Here is a 17602-nt window from a genome sequence, read left to right on the forward strand (position 1 = left end):
CGAGCGGGAGGGGCGGGGGCCGCGTCCCCAGCAGGCGCTGCGCCCCGGGCGGCCGGGTGCAGCCGGGGGCGGCCTCCCAGGTCCCGCGGGGCAAACCCGAAATGAGGCAACCTCCGGGCCCGGCTGCCGGGCCCGCGGAGGTCACGTCCCGCGTCCCGGGGCGGAGCTCCCGGCTGGGGGAGGGCGGCGGGGCCGGGGCGGGCGCGGCCTGCCGGGAAGGGGGCGGGGCGGAGGGCGGCCGCCGGGGGAGGGGCGCGGGCGCGGGCCTGCGGCTGCCGCAGGGTGGGGCCGGGAGGGGCGCGGGCGCCTTCCGCGCTGGCTGGAGGCCGTTCCCCGCCGTTCCCCGCCGTTCCCCGGCCGCTGCTCGCCCCGGCCTGCGTGCGGGGAGGCGGGTGGGGCGCCGAGAGGTAATCGGGCTGCGGAGGGCCAGGGAGGGCGGCGCACGGGCTGGGGCCTCTAGGCGCAGGAGCGCTTTACCCGAGGATCGAGAAACCGTCCTCCCCGAAAGCAGGAAGTGGCCGTGAGCCGGCGGGGGAGAGCCCTGGCGATCGGTGGGACTTCACCGGGAAATGCCTTAGTGGACCCATGGGTTCGGAAGGGACCGGGCCCTGGCGGCTGCGGATGGGGCTAGACTGACGGAAAGAGAATTTGCTCTCCCCCAGACCCCGCCCGCAAAGGCTTTCTCTCCCTTTTCCTCCAGCTTCAGCCTGAGCCATGTTTTTCACCTGTGGCCCAAATGAGGCCATGGTGGTCTCTGGTAAGTAATGCTCTCTTCCCAGCCAGTGCCCCCAAGCCCTGTGGTCCGGCCTCTGCCCCGTACCCTTCTCCCCACCAGCTCCCAGGTCCAGGCCTTCTGTCCACACACCACCCTCCCGCGACCTCCCCATGGCTGCAAGCCACCCCACTTGTGATTCCCAGCGCTACCTAACAAGGCCTGGACTGCCTCCTCTTCGACTCCCAGATTTCCCTTTTGGGATCAACCCCCACCCCACGTTTTCAGTCTTCCGTTTTCTAGCCCTACTCCTGCCACTGCAGTCTGCTACCCCCTCACCTTGCAGGTTTCTGCCGAAGCCCCCCAGTCATGGTGGCCGGAGGACGTGTCTTTGTCCTGCCCTGCATCCAGCAAATCCAGAGGTAGGTAGAAAAGAACCAGGAAGGGGAACCCCAGTTTTCTCTCTTTCCTGTTTTCCTCACTGTCCACTCCTTCTTTTTCCCGTAGGATCTCTCTCAACACACTGACCCTCAATGTCAAGAGTGAAAAGGTTTACACTCGCCATGGGGTCCCCATCTCAGTCACTGGCATTGCCCAGGTGAGGCTTTCAGAGCCTTTTCCCCCAAAGTCCATTCCTTCATCCCCTTCTTTGTCCCCAGACATTAAGAATCTTCTGACCATGGCCTCCCCAACCTCTGGCCACAAAGAAATTTCTCTGCTAAGTTTCACCTTCTCCAGGGACTCCCAAGGCACTTAACTCTTCCATTCTCTTCCTGCTTGCTACTTGGCTTCAGGAGGCCTTCACCACACTTTCCCTATCCCTGCTCTGGTTACAGGTGAAAATCCAGGGGCAGAACAAGGAGATGTTGGCAGCTGCCTGCCAGATGTTCCTGGGGAAAACGGAGGCTGAGATTGCCCACATTGCACTGGAGACTCTGGAGGGCCACCAGAGGGCTATCATGGCCCACATGACTGTGGAGGTGGGCTTGAGGGCAGGGAAAGATCTGGGAGAGATGCCCTGAAGAACCCAGCTAGTCTGTGGGAAACAGTAGCCAGAAGACTGAGAGCCTCAGTTCCTCCTTCCTACCATTCTGTTACCCTAGGAAATCTATAAGGACAGGCAGAAGTTCTCAGAGCAAGTTTTCAAGGTGGCCTCCTCAGACCTGGTCAACATGGGCATCAGTGTGGTTAGCTACACCCTGAAGGACATTCATGATGATCAGGTAAACTTAGGTGGGGCTGATCCTCTCCAGTTCCCTGCTCATATCTCTTAAGCCCTCCTGAGGATTCTGATTGCTGCTTCTCTTCCTCAGGACTATTTGCACTCCTTAGGGAAAGCTAGAACAGCTCAAGTCCAAAAAGATGCTCGCATTGGGGAAGCAGAAGCCAAAAGAGACGCTGGGATCCGGGTGAGCTGGATCCCATTTGAGGGCTCACTTGGTCACCATGGGCTTCTTGGGCATGCAGTGGGAGAGGGGATGGAAGGGGCACGACTGAGTGAGGACTCAGAGAGCGGGGTTGGCAGAGGAAAGAGATGAGGCCATGGGCAGGGGAGCCTGGTGAGGAGCTGGCTCTCTGCCTTGGGGCCTTCCTCTCCCTACTCTAACTTCCTCCCTGATCTCTGTGTGGACAGGAAGCCAAAGCTAAGCAAGAAAAGGTGTCTGCTCAGTACCTGAGTGAGATTGAGATGGCCAAGGCGCAGAGAGACTATGAGCTAAAGAAGGCTGCATATGACATCGAGGTCAACACCCGCCGAGCCCAGGCTGACCTGGCCTATCAGCTTCAGGTCAGACCTCTCACACTGGGCAGTTATTTCCTCTCAAGCCCTCCATTTTAGCCCTCCACACTTTCCCAGGTTCTAACTCTAATCCCTTTATTCTGGCTCTACATTTCTGACCCAACTTCTCCATATGAGGAAGATTTGAAAGACCTAAGCATTTCGGTTGAAAAGCAGAGGCCAAGAAGGGACATGGTCAGTAGGATGGGATCGTATGTTTGGGCAGACTGGGCAAGGGCCCCTGGATGAGGGGGAAAGCAGAGCTAAGGTCTAGCTGGTGCTCTGTTCACCATGCTCTGCATTCCGGCATAGGTGAATGGTGCCGCATCCACCTAGGGGAAGGGGCACCTTTTTCTGATTTCCCATGAGCTCACAGCAGCCATTTGGGGACTTGGAAATGGGGACTTGGGCTTTGAACCCTGCAAAGTAAGATATGGGCAGCCCTTGATATTGCGAGGAGGCATGGACAGTCCTCATTGTTTACAGATTCTGTATTTGAGAATTTGCCTACTCACTAAAATTTACTGGTAACCCCAGAAACAGTACTTGTGGCACCTTTGTGATCATTTGTGGACATGCACAGAGCATTGAAAAATCTGAGTTGCCTGATGTGCAGTTGAAGGTGAACGAGATGTTCTGCCTTCGTGTTGCAGTTCTCGTAGTGTAAACAGTGTCAGTACTGTAAACACTGTCATTTTCACCGTATAGTGACTGCTACATTTTTTTGCATTTTTGTACTTTGTTGGTGATTTTGCTGTTTAAAATGACCCCCAAGCATCCCGCTAAAGCATTAAGTGTTCCTAAGTGCAAAGAGGCTGTGATATGCCTTATAAAGAAATTACATGCTTCTTTCAGGCATGGGTTACAGTACTGTTGGCAATGACTTCATTGTTAATGAATTAACCATGTATGTTGCATAAGGTATCTTTAATCAGAAACACATATAAAGCAAGGACATAATACTGATCTGTTGACGAAATGTTGTGAACAGGGGCACATAGGAACCTAACCGTATATTTTCCCTAACAACAGAATAAGTGTTTGTTAGTGCAGTATTTGTGGCTACTTTATGGAGCAGATCCACCATGAATAATGAGAATCAACGATACGTTAAGACTTTTACCCAAAGGATAGCAATAGCGTGAGATTTGTTTTTGCCAAGAGTTGGTATAGGCTGAAAGGATAATGAAGTACAAAGCATCTCTAGTTATGATGTTAAATTCCTGGTGGTTTGACAGGTCATTGAGTGTGGCATAGCACTTTTTCCTCAATGTGGTCTGCCTTCCAACAGCATCAGCATCATTGTGGAGCTTGTTAGATACAAAATCTGAAGCTCCAGTTATACTAACTTAATCAGAGTCTGCATTTTTTTTTTTAAAGTAGGCTCCACACCCAACATGGGGGTTGAATGCATGACCCTAAGATCAAGAGTTGCGTGCTCTACCGACTGAGCCAGCCAGGTGCCCTTAGAATCTGTATTTTAACAAAATCTCTAGGGGATTCATGTACACATTGGAGTTTGAGAAGCATTAACATAGCAGAAATTAGCTTGTGTGGTCCTTAACCTAAATATGGCTTTCCTCCTCTGCAAATTAAAGGATTGGGCTGGTTTTGGCTCTGTTCCAGTTATACCAGTTCTTTATTTTGTGCCAGACTTTGTGCTGGTTGCTTGGGAAATAAGGACTCATTCAACAAATAGCTATTAAGTGCTTACTATGTACCAGGCATTGTTTTATTTTTATTTTTTTATAATTTATTTTTTATTGTGTTCAATTTGCCAACATACAAAATAACACCCAGTGCTCATCCCGTCAAGTGCCCCCCTCAGTGCCCGTCACCCATTCAGGCATTGTTTTAGAAGTGAGGATATAAGCATGAATGAAACAGAAAAGATGGGCAGCCCTGGTGGCGCAGCGGTTTGGCGCCGCCTGCAGCCTAGGGTGTGATCCTGGAGACCCAGGATCGAGTCCCACATCGGGCTCCCTGCATGGAGCCTGCTTCTCCCTCTGCCTGTGTCTCTGCCTCTCTCTCTCTGTGTCTATGAATAAATAAATAAAATCTTAAAAAAAAAAAAGAAAGAAGCAGAAAAGATTCCTGCCCTCATGGAGCTTACATTTTAACACAGGAAATAACTAATAAAGCAAGTAAATAACTTTCATAGGTTCTAATTATCTTGTGTAAGTGCTGTGAAGGAAATATAGAGAGTGATGCAAAAAACAGTGGAGAGATACTATATTAGGTTGGGGCTGATCTAAGAAAGCTTCAGTGAGGAAGTGATTTATGAGATAAACTGGAAGATGAGAAGGAGCCAGCAATGTAGAGTTGTGGGCCAATAGCATTCTAGGCCATTGCTATTCAAATAGAATTTTCTGTGATGATGGAAATGCTGTAAATTTGTGCATTGATGTTGAGTGCTTGAAATGTGGCTTGTGGAACTGTGGCTAGTGAAATGTGAGGAACAGAATTTTAAATTTTACTTATTTTAATTAATTTTAAATATAAATAGCCATATGTGGCTAGACAGAGGACCACCGTCTGCAAAGGCCCTGAGATACGAAAGAGGTTGATGTATCCCAAGAACAGAGAGGAGGATTCTGATCTGGTGGGGCTGGTATGCTGTGAGTGAGATGGCAAGGCAGGCAGGGCCAGGTCATAGGGTTCAAGTGCCCCTGTTGGAGACTTAGAAGGGAATTCAGAGCCCAGTGGAAAGCTATTGGAGAAGTTTAAGCAGGGAGGTGCCATGGTCTAATTTACATTTTTACGAGGATCAGTCTGACTGTTGTGTGGAGAATTGATGGTCAGAAGACAAGAGAGGATGCAGGAAGATAAGTTGGAAGCTTTTTCAAAGATGATGGATTAAATAAATACAGTTCATTGCACTCCCTCTCTAAAACCTCACTGAAACCACAGAGTGATTTTCAGAAAAGAGGAAGAAGGCGAAAACAGATGGAGAGAATAGCATCAGGATGAACAGAAAGCATGGTATCATTTTGGAAGCCAGAAAGCCATTGTAATCGACGAAGCCAGTAATCGATAAGGCCATAATCATTTTATCAGTGACGGGCACAATGTGACCATTGAATGCTAAATGCTGACAGTCTCCCCTAACTCCTTTACCCCATTTGGGCCCAAGACCCTCCATCTTCCAAAGAAGTCATCAGAAGACTGTGCTGGGGAACACAACCAATCCAAAGATCCTGAATCATAGGTTCTTCAGCAGATGACTTGTCCAGATCACCCTAGAATGAAGCCTCACCCACATGCTGGGTTTCAGTGTTTTAGACCTCCTTCACTGTGAGCAGGCCATCGAAGATTACCTGATATATGAGGGAATACTGCAATGTTAAAGTCCGAGACTGGAACCACAAACAGCAAAGGAATTTGGAGGTTATGCAGGGAGAAGAAAGCTTAAAATTTTTTTAAATGTCCTCAGTGACAGAAGAATTCACATCCAGAAAATCAGAGCATAAAACAGAAAACAAAAAAAGAGTTCTTAGAAATCAGTAAGATGACAGAAATGAGAGGGGCAAATCATATTGAGAGAAATTATAATGAATCTACAGATTTACTCATCTAATTCTAATAAATTCCGATTTTGGGATCCCTGGGTGGCGCAGCGGTTTGGCGCCTGCCTTTGGCCCAGGGCACGATCCTGGAGACCCGGGATCGAGTCCCACGTCGGGCTCCCGGTGCATGGAGCCTGCTTCTCCCTCTGCCTGTGTCTCTGCCTCTCTCTCCCTCTCTCTGTGTGACTATCATAAATAAATAAAAATTAAAAAAAATAAAAAATAAAATAAATTCCGACTTTAATAAATTTATTAATCCTAGTCTACAGATTATTAATCATAAAGTATGAACAGAACAAAGAAAATGGTAGGAAAATCAATGGAAAAAATTTTTTTAATGTTTGTTCTGAAAGGTATGACTTTCTAGATTGATACTTTCTACATTGGACTGTTTCAATGCACAATACAATGAATGAAAAACAACTACACTATGAAATTTCAGAACATGGAGAACAGAGAAAGGATATAAAAGCTTCCAGAGAGAGAGAACAGATTGCACAGGGCCAAGCATCAAAATGACTTCAGATTTCTCAAGAAGCTAGAAGACCATGGAGCAGTGCCTTCAAAAATGCTGATAGAAAATGAATTCTAACCTGTACTCAATCTCATTGTCATTCAAGTAGAAAGGTAGAATAACAATCTCAGAAAAGCAAGATCTCAAAAAATGTATTGCCCATATACTTCTTCCAAGGAAGCTCCTGGGGGTTATTTCATCAAAAAGGATGCCTAAACAAAGGCAGGAGGGGCTCCAATATAGAGAGAGATCCTGCACACTGGGGTAGAGAGCAAGTAGCTCAGTTTGGAACTGGTTTGCAAATTTAGGGTCAAAGACAGCACAGGGTGCCATATCCAGAAGCACCTTTCCTCTGGGTGAACAGATGAGTGCAGTAAAGGCAGGGACATCATATCTGCTATTGATAAGACCCACAGGGATGATGGTACATGGCTGAGCTGGAGCAGTGGGACAGGAAAGAAGCATGTTCCTCTACTGGTGCCTCTCCTCACCAAAATCTTGGCAAGAGCCTTCCGATCTCTGTACAGGAATAAGAAAATGAAATCTGCCTAAAAAGAGGAATTCTATATGTACAGTCTTGTAAATGCTTAGAATCTCCCTGGAAGAAGACGACACAAGAAGCTGGTCACAATGCTTGCCTCTGGGGAAAGGAACAAGGTAGTTTGAGGAAATAAGTAGAGGAAACCTTGATTCTCATTGTCCATTTTTTTTGAGTTTGTATCATATACAAAAGATAAAAGAGATATATACATGCCCCACCACCACCAAAGCCAGTAGGAAGCTATTGCAGGGAGGGTGAGTTTGGTGGTGGCTTACAAGACGGTTACAGCAGCTCATATGGAGAGAAGTGGGTGGATTTGAATGACTGGAGGTGGAAGATGCCACCGCACATCAGAGCCCTGCAGGTTCTCAGACTCTAGAGAGGGACGCTGTGGAGAAATAGACTAATACGGGAGCTCAACAAGAGGGACACTTAGCCTGGCCTGAGGGAGAACAGGGACTGGATTCCAGCCCTAGCCAGCTTTTGATGGTCAGGCTGCCTGGAAGATACCTCTGAGGAGGATCAGGCCATCCCTCAAGCCACAACTGGGATCCATATGGGAAATGGACTCCACTGGGCTGGCTGAACCCACCAGGGACTGACTTCATGTCCTTACTCTGTTTTTTTTTTTTTTTTTAAGATTTTATTTATTTATTCATGAGACACACAACACATACACACACACACACAGAGAGAGAGAGAGAGAGAGAGAGAGGCAGAGACACAGGCAGAGGGAGAAGCAGGCTCCATGCTGAGAGCCTGACGTGGGACTCGATCCCGGGACCCCAGGATCAGGCCCTGGGCTGAAGGCGGCGCTAAACCGCTGAGCCACGCGGGCTGCCCCTTACTCTGTTTTTATATCTCACCCTGGAGCCCTTGCCCTGGCTTTTCTCTGTGGTTCCTGGGAACTTGCTCTTCAGCCCTGAGGTTGAGCATTGCTCCTTCCCAGGTGGCCAAAACTAAGCAGCAGATCGAGGAACAGCGGGTACAGGTGCAGGTAGTGGAGCGGGCCCAGCAGGTGGCAGTGCAGGAACAGGAGATCGCCCGGCGAGAGAAGGAGCTGGAGGCCCGAGTTCGGAAGCCAGCGGAAGCTGAGCGCTACAAGCTGGAGCGCCTCGCTGAAGCAGAGAAGTAAACACCCGCTCCCAGGCCCTATCCTGCTCCTTTCTCATCTGGCTCCCCCCAGGTGAAGAGTGGAGGCCCTCACTACCTGAACTCCTATGGAACTCAGGTTACAGAAGCCTCTGTCTCTCCAGCAGGGCCTGCCTTTTGCCCTTCCTCAGCCCCTCCCTCCTCTTCCTTTCTGTGCACAGGTCCCAGCTAATTATGCAGGCTGAGGCAGAAGCGGAGTCGGTGAGGGTGAGTGAAGAGGTGGCTCTTGCTGGCTTGCAGAGGGAATGGGAGTTGCTGCTTGAGCTGGGTTTCTTGTCCTTAACTACAGCCATCAGCACCACAATCTCCCTTTCCCTTCTCAGATGCGTGGGGAGGCTGAGGCCTTTGCCATCGGGGCTCGAGCCCGGGCCGAGGCCGAGCAGATGGCCAAGAAGGCAGAAGCATTCCAGCTGTACCAGGAGGCTGCTCAGCTGGACATGCTGCTGGAGAAGCTGCCCCAGGTCTGGAGGTTGTGTGGGCACCAGGAGAGGAACAGAACCAGGGAGTGTAGGGTGGGGGGAAATGAGGGGCTTGGGGAGAACAGACTAGGGGACCATAAACGAGGGGTAGGAATTAGAACCCAGTGACCAAAGTAAAGAAAGATAATCCTTACAAAGTGAAGATGATCAATGATCTTGAAGCCCAGCGTAAAGCAATTTAGGAGGGGTGTGGTCAGACTACAGGTGTTGAGTGGGCATCTTTCACCTACCAGGTGGCAGAGGAGATCAGTGGTCCCTTGACCTCAGCCAATAAGATCACACTAGTGTCCAGTGGAGGTGGGGCCATGGGGGCGGCCAAAGTGACCGGAGAAGTACTGGACATCCTGAGCCGCCTGCCAGAGAGTGTGGAGAGACTCACAGGCGTCAGCATCTCCCAGGTGAGGGTCTCTAGGGTGGGAGGTGTGGATTTTCTGTGAATTTCTGGGTTCTTGGGCATGTGATGCAGCAGGCCAGCACTAGGCCAGCAAGGAGGGTTGGGGGGGGCCACTGATAGTTTTGCTTTCTATATGCTAGATGCCATGCTAAGCCTCTACACCAATGGTATGTTGTTGTTGTTTTAATCAAACCATCCTTTGGGTATATAGTATTTTACAAAGTAGAGAAACAACTTCCAATATATTAAGGAATTTTGCCCCTGACATACAGCTGGTAAAGCTAGACTTCAAACCCAGGCTGACTGCCTTCTAGAGCCTATGGTTGCACTAGTACACAGAACTGGTTGCAGCCTATTAACAGTTAATTCCAAGGCATATCACTGCTTTTCTTTCTTTTTTTTAATTTTATTTATTTATTAATGTGAGACACACACGGAGAGGGGGAGAGAGAGAGACAGAGGCAGAGGCAGAGGGAGAAGCAGGCTCCATGCAGGGAGCCTGATGTGGGACTCGATCCCGGGTCTCCAGGACCATGCCCCAGGCTGCAGGTGCGCTAAACCGCTGCGCCACCAGGGCTGCCCATCACTGCTTTTCTTGATGCCTCTTTATTCACCTATAGATTATGATAAAAGTCAGAGCAGTCTCTGGAATCATACTGTTTTGGTGTGAATCCTGGCCCCAGTGCATGCTAGCTGTGACCTTACACAAGTTAGCTACTTCTCTGTATCTCTTTCCTCACCTTAAAATCAGGTTAATAATAGGATTTACTGTCGAATTGTTACAGGGATTAAATGAGTAAAATTGGCAGTGTTTAGGACAGTGCCTGACACATAGTTAAGTACTATACATGAGAGTGCTTAAAATATATATATCTACCTGTCTATCTTACATAGGGGCACCTGGGTGGGTCATCTGGCTCTTGGTTACAGCTCAGGACATGATCTCAGGGTCCTGGTATTGGCCTGCATTGGGCCCAGTGCTCAGTGCAGTCTGCTTGTCCTACTCCCTTCCCTTTCTGTTCCTTCCTCACAACCCCCCCCCACCTTGCATACATTCTCTCAAATATAGAAGTTCTTAGAAAGATATTTAAGTGAAAACAATAGACTGTAGCAGTGACCTTCAAGCTGGGTTCCTTGGAGCCTTCTTGAGGCTGGCACTGAATGCACTGAATGAGATTAGGAGCCAAGGAGAGTCTACTTTAGCAGGGCTTTGGCCCTCTCCACTCCTTTGCAGTGATTTGGTGCTGTACATGGCTCCTTATGACTGCTTGACAAGAGGTTAAGGTAGGGCGGCAGAAAAAACTTAGATGCTTCCTGGAAATACGTGTCCTTTCTGTAGCTTTCATCCAAATGGGGAGCTGGGAGAACAGGGTACATGGTTCCCGTGTCATCACTGTGGTCTTTTTACCAGGTTAACCACAAGCCTCTGCGAACAGCTTGAGCCCTCAACCTTTGCCGATGCCTTGCTTCATGGTTGCCAGAATGGTCCCCATACTGCATGCACAACTGGCTTCTCTGAGCACACCCTTGACAATGGGGTTCCACCCCTCATCTCCTTGCCAAATAGCTTGTGCCTTGCCTTGGAGAGGAGGGGTTGCTCTTCTTCCCAGCCCCACACTGCTAAGACTACCCAGTCCCCCACGGGTTTCATGCCAGCCTTCTGATTATCCTACTCACCCCGCACCCTGCAATTTAACTTTCTAACTGGACTGTATACATTTATGGTCTAGAATTTTCCTGACCAAAACTGAGGGATCGCCTGGAGGTTCTCAACTTTATCAAATGAGTTGCTGTTACAAAGTACTGATACTGATTAATAATTAACTTAATAAAGCAGAACTGATTCAAAGTTAATACTGGAATGTAGCATCTTCCCTTCATTCAACACTTTTTAGAATGGGAGAAAAGCAAGTTAACACGTAGTTAACGTCATACAATTTTCTTTGGCAAAAGTTGGTAATACGCAAAAAAGCATGCTAAAATGGAAGAAATTGGGAGAACTGCACTAGTTCCCTTTATTAATTGGAAGGAAAATTACATGGACTTAAATTTCCAGGGTAGCTGACTTATTTTGTGCCTTAGAAAAGTATATTTATTTGGTGAAACAGTACTTTAGAATAGGACCATGGAGTAGCATCCCTCACTAGTTATCTTTATCTTTCCCTGGAGTTAAATGAGAAAATTGCCAAGGTGTAAGAGAAAAAAGCAAGACCCATAACTCAAATGAATCCTGGATGTGCTGTGCACTGAAAGTAGTGCAATAATAGCGTTCAACTCTGCATTCACAAGATTCTCCTGGAGTACTGCTAAACAGATTACTAGTCAGCTGGTTTCTGGTTCAGTACATCTGGGTAGGCCTGGTGATCTGCATTTCTACACAAGTTCCCAAGAGGCTATTCATCTGGGAGCCACTTACGCACTATTCAACATTCATCTCAGTTCCCATTTCTGTCAATCCTGTAGGAGTCTATGCCTATCCTAGTTATTGAGACTGGTAGTGAGGATGGTGAAATAGTTCTACCAGGATAAGGTTAAGTACAAGGATATTCTCATCAGTTTATTAAGAGCAGAGTATAAGCGTAGCTGAACTTGAGCCTCAGGTTGTCCAATGGCAATCTTTCCCTAAATGAGCACACATCTCACAACTTTTTTTCAGTTTTTTTATTTTTGGCTTTTGGGGCAATGGTATCTTTTCAATATGAAAAAAAGCAAGTTCAACACAAAGTAGAAATTTGAAATGTAGGACAGGACAAAAATCAAGGGTGTGTGGGGAAAGGGAATAGCAGAAGGAAGAGCTGAGGTGTTGCCAAAAGGTGGAGGGTCTCCTTGTCCCCTCTGGAAGAATGACTCAAATGATTTAGGTGGCAATACACACTTTTCTATATGTACACAGTAGAGCTGGAGTTTTGTTAAGAAAAAGTGGGGAGTGGGAGGGGGCCTTTCCAGACTTTAGGGATCAAGGCCAGTCCCTCTTTCCCCTGGGAAAAGGAAGAAATCGAACACGTGAAGCAGTTTATGTAGGAGGGAAGGATCCCACTCAACAAAGTGGCACAGACCCCTCAAAAGAAACAGCTCAGGACAGAGCTTGGAAGAAGACTAAAAATAGACAATACTGTCAACATCTCCCCTGAAGCTGAGAGCAGGAAGATTCCTGGATTTGGACTTCAAGAGCCTGGATTTCCCTCTCTAAAACTGCTCTAGAATAGAAAACCCTACCTTCTCGATATGTACCTCTACTGCTATGAGGTAGCTTGGTTTCCTTTCCCCTGGGCTACCACATGGGCTTAGGATGGTGGCGATGTTTTCAGCACATGTTCTAAATGGGATCTAATGAGACCCAGCTTCTCAGTGAATCACCTTAAAAAACAAAGGGAAATATCAACTGCACAAACGGGAAAATGGACACCAAAAGAAAATACAGGGTGACCCAGAACAGCAGAAATCTAGGTTTCCCAGAGTGGAAGAGAGGAGACATTCAACAAACAACAAGTATTTATTGAGCGCCTATTACGTGCCAGGCACTGTTCTAGGACCCCCCCCCCCCCCCAAAAAAAAGGGGAAAAAAAATAAGAGGCAGAGAATGCAAATTCTGAGGGAGAGGATAGGGGCAGCTGAGGAAGAGGGAATGGAGAAGCCTAAGGTGATGGTACTCTGCCTTAAGCCTCCTCTTCAGCCTCCTCACCGAAATCCTCTTCTTCTTCTGCGGTGGCATCCTGGTACTGCTGATACTCAGAGACAAGGTCGTTCATGTTGCTCTCAGCTTCGGTGAACTCCATCTCGTCCATGCCTTCACCTGTGTACCAGTGGAGGAAGGCTTTGCGCCGGAACATGGCTGTGAACTGCTCTGAGATGCGCTTGAAAAGCTCCTGGATGGCTGTGCTATTTCCAATGAAGGTGACTGCCATCTTGAGGCCACGGGGCGGGATATCGCAGACAGCGGTCTTGACATTGTTGGGGATCCATTCCACAAAGTAGCTACTATTCTTGTTTTGCACGTTGAGCATCTGCTCATCTACCTCCTTCATGGACATCCGCCCACGGAAGACAGCAGCCACAGTGAGGTAACGGCCATGGCGGGGGTCACAGGCAGCCATCATGTTCTTGGCATCAAAGACCTGCTGGGTGAGTTCAGGTACAGTGAGGGCCCGATACTGCTGGCTTCCACGGCTGGTCAGAGGTGCAAAGCCAGGCATGAAGAAATGGAGACGTGGGAAGGGCACCATGTTGACTGCCAGCTTGCGGAGGTCAGCATTGAGCTGACCAGGGAAGCGGAGGCAGGTGGTGACACCACTCATGGTGGCTGAGACAAGGTGGTTGAGGTCCCCATAGGTTGGCGTGGTCAGCTTGAGGGTGCGGAAGCAGATGTCGTACAGGGCCTCATTGTCAATGCAATAGGTCTCATCCGTGTTCTCTACCAACTGATGGACAGAGAGAGTGGCATTGTAGGGCTCAACCACCGTGTCAGACACTTTGGGGGAGGGCACCACACTGAAGGTGTTCATGATGCGGTCAGGGTACTCTTCTCGGATCTTGCTGATGAGCAGCGTGCCCATGCCAGAGCCTGTGCCCCCACCCAGTGAGTGGGTCAGCTGGAAGCCCTGCAGGCAGTCACAGCTCTCAGCTTCCTTCCGCACCACATCCAGGACTGAGTCCACTAGCTCAGCCCCCTCTGTGTAGTGGCCCTTGGCCCAGTTGTTGCCAGCCCCAGACTGCCCTGGAATGAGGTGAACAAAATTCTCTTTATTAGCAAAGCATCAAAGATAAAGGACCATTTCCACTCTTCAGCTTTTAAAATAACATACACGAATGTGCCTTTTTTCTCACTCACCTGTGATACATCCCTGCCTCAGTATCTACCATCTAAGGCGGTCATTCCCAACACCCTGCGTTAGAGATCTCAAAACATATCCCCAGATAAACGCTCCAGCATTAAAAATAACTTCTTAGCTCTTGCAGTCTCCTTCCTTCAAATACACTGAATAGCACTACTAATATGTGCATAACTCACCAAAAACAAAGTTGTCTGGTCTGAATATCTGCCCAAAAGGACCAGAGCGAACAGAGTCCATGGTCCCAGGTTCTAGATCCACCAAGATAGCACGAGGTACGTATTTGCCACCTATATGGAAGAAAGAATAAGAATTGGTGGACCAGAAGACCAAATGGAGCTGAGCTGGAGGACACCAGGGGGCAGCAGAGCTGATCTTTTGCCCCACCGTGAAGTCAAATCAGGCTAAGACCTTCTTTAAAAATCAGACCCATCCCAAGGTGGGTTCTCCAGGGCTGGAAAGGAGACCCCGGAGAAGTGGGAGCCCCGCGTTCCCCGTTCCCGCCCTCACCTGTAGCTTCGTTGTAATACACGGAGATGCGATCCAGCTGCAGGTCGCTGTCACCGTGGTAGGTTCCGGTGGGATCGATGCCGTGTTCATCGCTGATGACCTCCCAGAACTGCCGAGGAAGAGCAGGGAGACTTGCACAGCTCTGGTCCCAGCTAGTGATGCCCACCCGACCGACACATTTCAAGTGCAAACACGCACACGGAGAGCGCACCTCCGCCGCCTACCGGGCGCTCTGCTTGCCTGCCGCGCCCTCCACCAGACACCCGCAGCCCCCGAAGGGCTGCAGCGTCCACTGCTCGGGTGCAGCCGCGGAGGCCCGGCGACCGGTGGACGCGGTGCGGTGGGGGTGTGCCGGGCGGAGGCTTCCGAGCCGAGCCGACCGGCACACCCTCCCCCCGCGCACGAGCCGGGGCGAGGGACAGAAGCCGCCGCAGTGGACGCCCCTCCACGTGACTGCGGCGCCCGCCCGTCGGCGCTGACAAAGGGAGGCGTCGCGCGTGGGCGGGGGCCTGTGCCGCTAGCGCGCCCCCAGCCGGCCAGCCCGGCGCTTGGAGCCCCGCCCCGCCCCGCCCCGCCCCGGGCTACAACGTAGCAGCAGGACTTCCTCCCTGCCCTGCCCCCGCCACACTGTAACCGCGCGCAGAAAAAGAAACTACCCCCACCTCCCGCTTGAGCCTCCGATTTTCTTCCTTGGCTAGCTTGTTATACCTGGCTTTAAGTACGGCTTCTCGGCCCTTCTCCCACCGTTTAGCCCTGAGGGACCCTTGAAAGAAAAGGATCCTCCCGCCCTCTTTCTCCATATCGGTGCACGCCCTAAAAGGGTCTCTTTACTGGAGATGAAAGGAAATTAATACTGCAGGAACCAGTCTTCCATCCACAAGGGCCTACGGGACCGCCCCTCGCGGACTGCCCTCATTTTTGGGGCGGGCACCGCGCGGTGCAGCCCACCCTGGCGCGTCGCGCCCCCCTCCCCACCGTGGGCCCAGGACCCCGCGGCCGCCGCCCAGCCGCGCTCCCTGTCCCCCTCCCTTCCGTGGAGCCGGGCCTCCCCCCGCGGAGGGGATGCACACGGGGACAGCCTCTCCGCGCTGTATCTCGGACCGTTTCCGCATCTCCTCTCTCCCCGTTCCTCGGACCACTACAACACTTTCAAGTAAAATTTTAAAGAGCCAGTCTTCCGACTCCAAACCCGAAACGTCCTCAAAAGCTCACCCAAAATTAGCCAGCCAAGTACAATTCCCCCATTTTTCAAAAGTAAATTCTAGCTGCAACCGTGTATTGTATATGGAAAACTTTTGAGGGCAAAGCGGGACAATGGATGGAACGCAAATATGTCCCACATTCTTCATCATTTAGCTGGATTTGTTTTTCTTCTAAAAAAAAAATAGTTAAAAGAAAAGGCTTAAAATCCTTACCTTGGCACCGATCTGGTTACCACACTGACCGGCCTGGATGTGCACGATTTCCCTCATTGTTAAAATTTATTTTAATTCTTTTTGCTTCTCTCAAAGGTGTGTACGGGGCAGAAAGTGAGATGGGGTTTTTTCCTATACTGCAATTCGCAGGCTGGAAGGATGGGACGCGTCCAGAGGCTGGAGCAACGAGGTACGAGCGCAGCGACAGGAACGTTGAGATGTAGAAAGAAGCGGGGAGGGCGAAGAAGGAGGAAAGGCGGGCAGGGCGGGGCGCGCGTGCGCGGAGGCTGCAGGCGGGAGAGCGCCCGCGCCGCGGCAGGCAGACAAAGCCTCGCTGGAGTGGGCCCCGATTGGTCAGTGCCGGTCACGTAGGTCTCGTCTATTGGGCTCCGCTCGGGTGGATGAACGCTGGCCTCCCTGGGAGTCGTAGTCCTCCATTGTTGTCTACGCTGGAAAATGAAGGGAGGGATGAGTGGATACTGGATTTTTGGTTGGGGGGGGGGGGGGTAGAGTTGGCCTTGTTGTTGTTTTTTAATGAAAAATGACCTTGCGCAAATTTCTTTCCCCTACACTTGAGTTTTTTGTACTAAAAGGGAGTCATTTGGGGGGGATACAGGCATTGGGAACCCTGGGGTGCCAGGAGTTGGAAGGCGAAGTGGGCACGCCCTGAACGTTCCCTGCTGCGGTAGCTCTTGGTAAGAGGGCTGCTTAGCTCAGCTAAAACTGGGGAGAAATGCGGCACCCTGCTCTGGTAGCAAACAGCGGGTCCTTCGGTGACCCACGGCATGAAATCCAGGAAGCCGCTGCTCCCCCAGATAGGAAAAACGGGATGGCCCTCCTGTTATTTCCTTGGAAATTTTCTAATGATAATGTTTAGAAAGAGAAACAAAAATGCAGCAATAGGTTTTCAGAGTAGAGATGTAATTGAGGGTGTGTTCAAATAAATTGAATGGTTTAGAAAAGCTGGTATGTAGAATCTGTGAAGTCAGAAGTCTATCCATGAAAGTGATGAAGTTTTTGGAATTATAAGGTGAGGTTCGGAGCCGACGACCAAGAAAGGATTCTTGAGACATCTTTGGTGCAAAATGGTGGTTTTATTAAAGCAGGGGGACAGGACCCGTGGGCAGGAAGAGCTGCTGCCCGGTGAGGGGTGGCTGATTATATACCTGGGAGTTGGGAGGGGTTTGAGGATAGCGTACTCTCCAAGGAATTTGGAAGCAAGGTACCCAGGACCTTGAGGGGACCAGCTATTGTTGGGAAAAGGTCACTTATTACCGGCTAATAAAACCTGATTCGTGAGACCCTTTAGATGTGTGTGGGTGGGCCATGTGCTTAGGGGATGATTGCCAACATGTATCTTGTGGGTTTAGATAAAGGATCTTTCTAAAGGAATTTTTATGTTAAAAAGACTTACAGGATCCTGGGGGTTGGGCTAAGATTGCCTTTTCTCCTTAGCAAAGTATGAACATCGAGGCAGTTGAGTCCGTAGAGGAAGGTCCCTCTGCCTGTTTCAAGGGCTTGTCAATGTGCTGCCCTGGGCTTGTGCTTTGTCCTCAGCCAGTCCTCTGTTCCCCCATCAAAAGGGGTTCTTAGGGCAGCCCTGGTGGCTCAGCGGTTTAGCGCGCCTTCGCAGGGCGTGATCCTGGAGACACGGAGTCGAGTCCCACATCGGGCTCCCTGCATGGAGCCTGCTTCTCCCTCTGCCTGTGTCTC

General features: G+C 50.0%; 2 protein-coding genes across 4 annotated transcripts; one reads left to right on the plus strand and one right to left on the minus strand.

Moving 5' to 3' along the window:
• The first annotated feature begins 256 nt into the window (after positions 1-256).
• FLOT1 (flotillin 1) lies at positions 257-13850 on the plus strand. Of its 3 annotated transcripts, none has more exons than XM_077904802.1 (13): positions 257-407; positions 701-757; positions 1059-1134; positions 1220-1310; positions 1549-1692; positions 1816-1935; positions 2026-2121; positions 2346-2498; positions 8060-8241; positions 8424-8469; positions 8586-8723; positions 8975-9139; positions 10547-13850. In XM_077904802.1, the coding sequence occupies exons 2-13, from the start codon at positions 715-717 to the stop codon at positions 10574-10576; spliced, it is 1284 nt and encodes a 427-aa protein (XP_077760928.1). In that variant the 5' UTR covers positions 257-407; positions 701-714; the 3' UTR covers positions 10577-13850. The 3 variants fall into 3 exon arrangements, with proteins under 3 accessions (XP_077760928.1, XP_077760929.1, XP_077760930.1); XM_077904803.1 differs by lacking the exon at positions 257-407 and adding an exon at positions 428-551; XM_077904804.1 differs by lacking the exons at positions 257-407; positions 1220-1310 and having other exon boundaries at positions 696-757.
• Positions 12610-16145, minus strand: TUBB (tubulin beta class I). The gene is made up of 4 exons (XM_077904801.1): positions 15890-16145; positions 14475-14583; positions 14144-14254; positions 12610-13849 (listed from the first exon to the last, which is right to left on the minus strand). Exons 1-4 carry the CDS (start codon positions 15944-15946, stop codon positions 12792-12794), a joined length of 1335 nt encoding a protein of 444 aa, XP_077760927.1. The 5' UTR covers positions 15947-16145; the 3' UTR covers positions 12610-12791.
• Positions 16146-17602: the final 1457 nt, after the last annotated feature.

Source organism: Canis aureus, chromosome 7 (genome assembly GCF_053574225.1).
Source record: "Canis aureus isolate CA01 chromosome 7, VMU_Caureus_v.1.0, whole genome shotgun sequence".
NCBI lineage: Eukaryota > Metazoa > Chordata > Mammalia > Carnivora > Canidae > Canis > Canis aureus.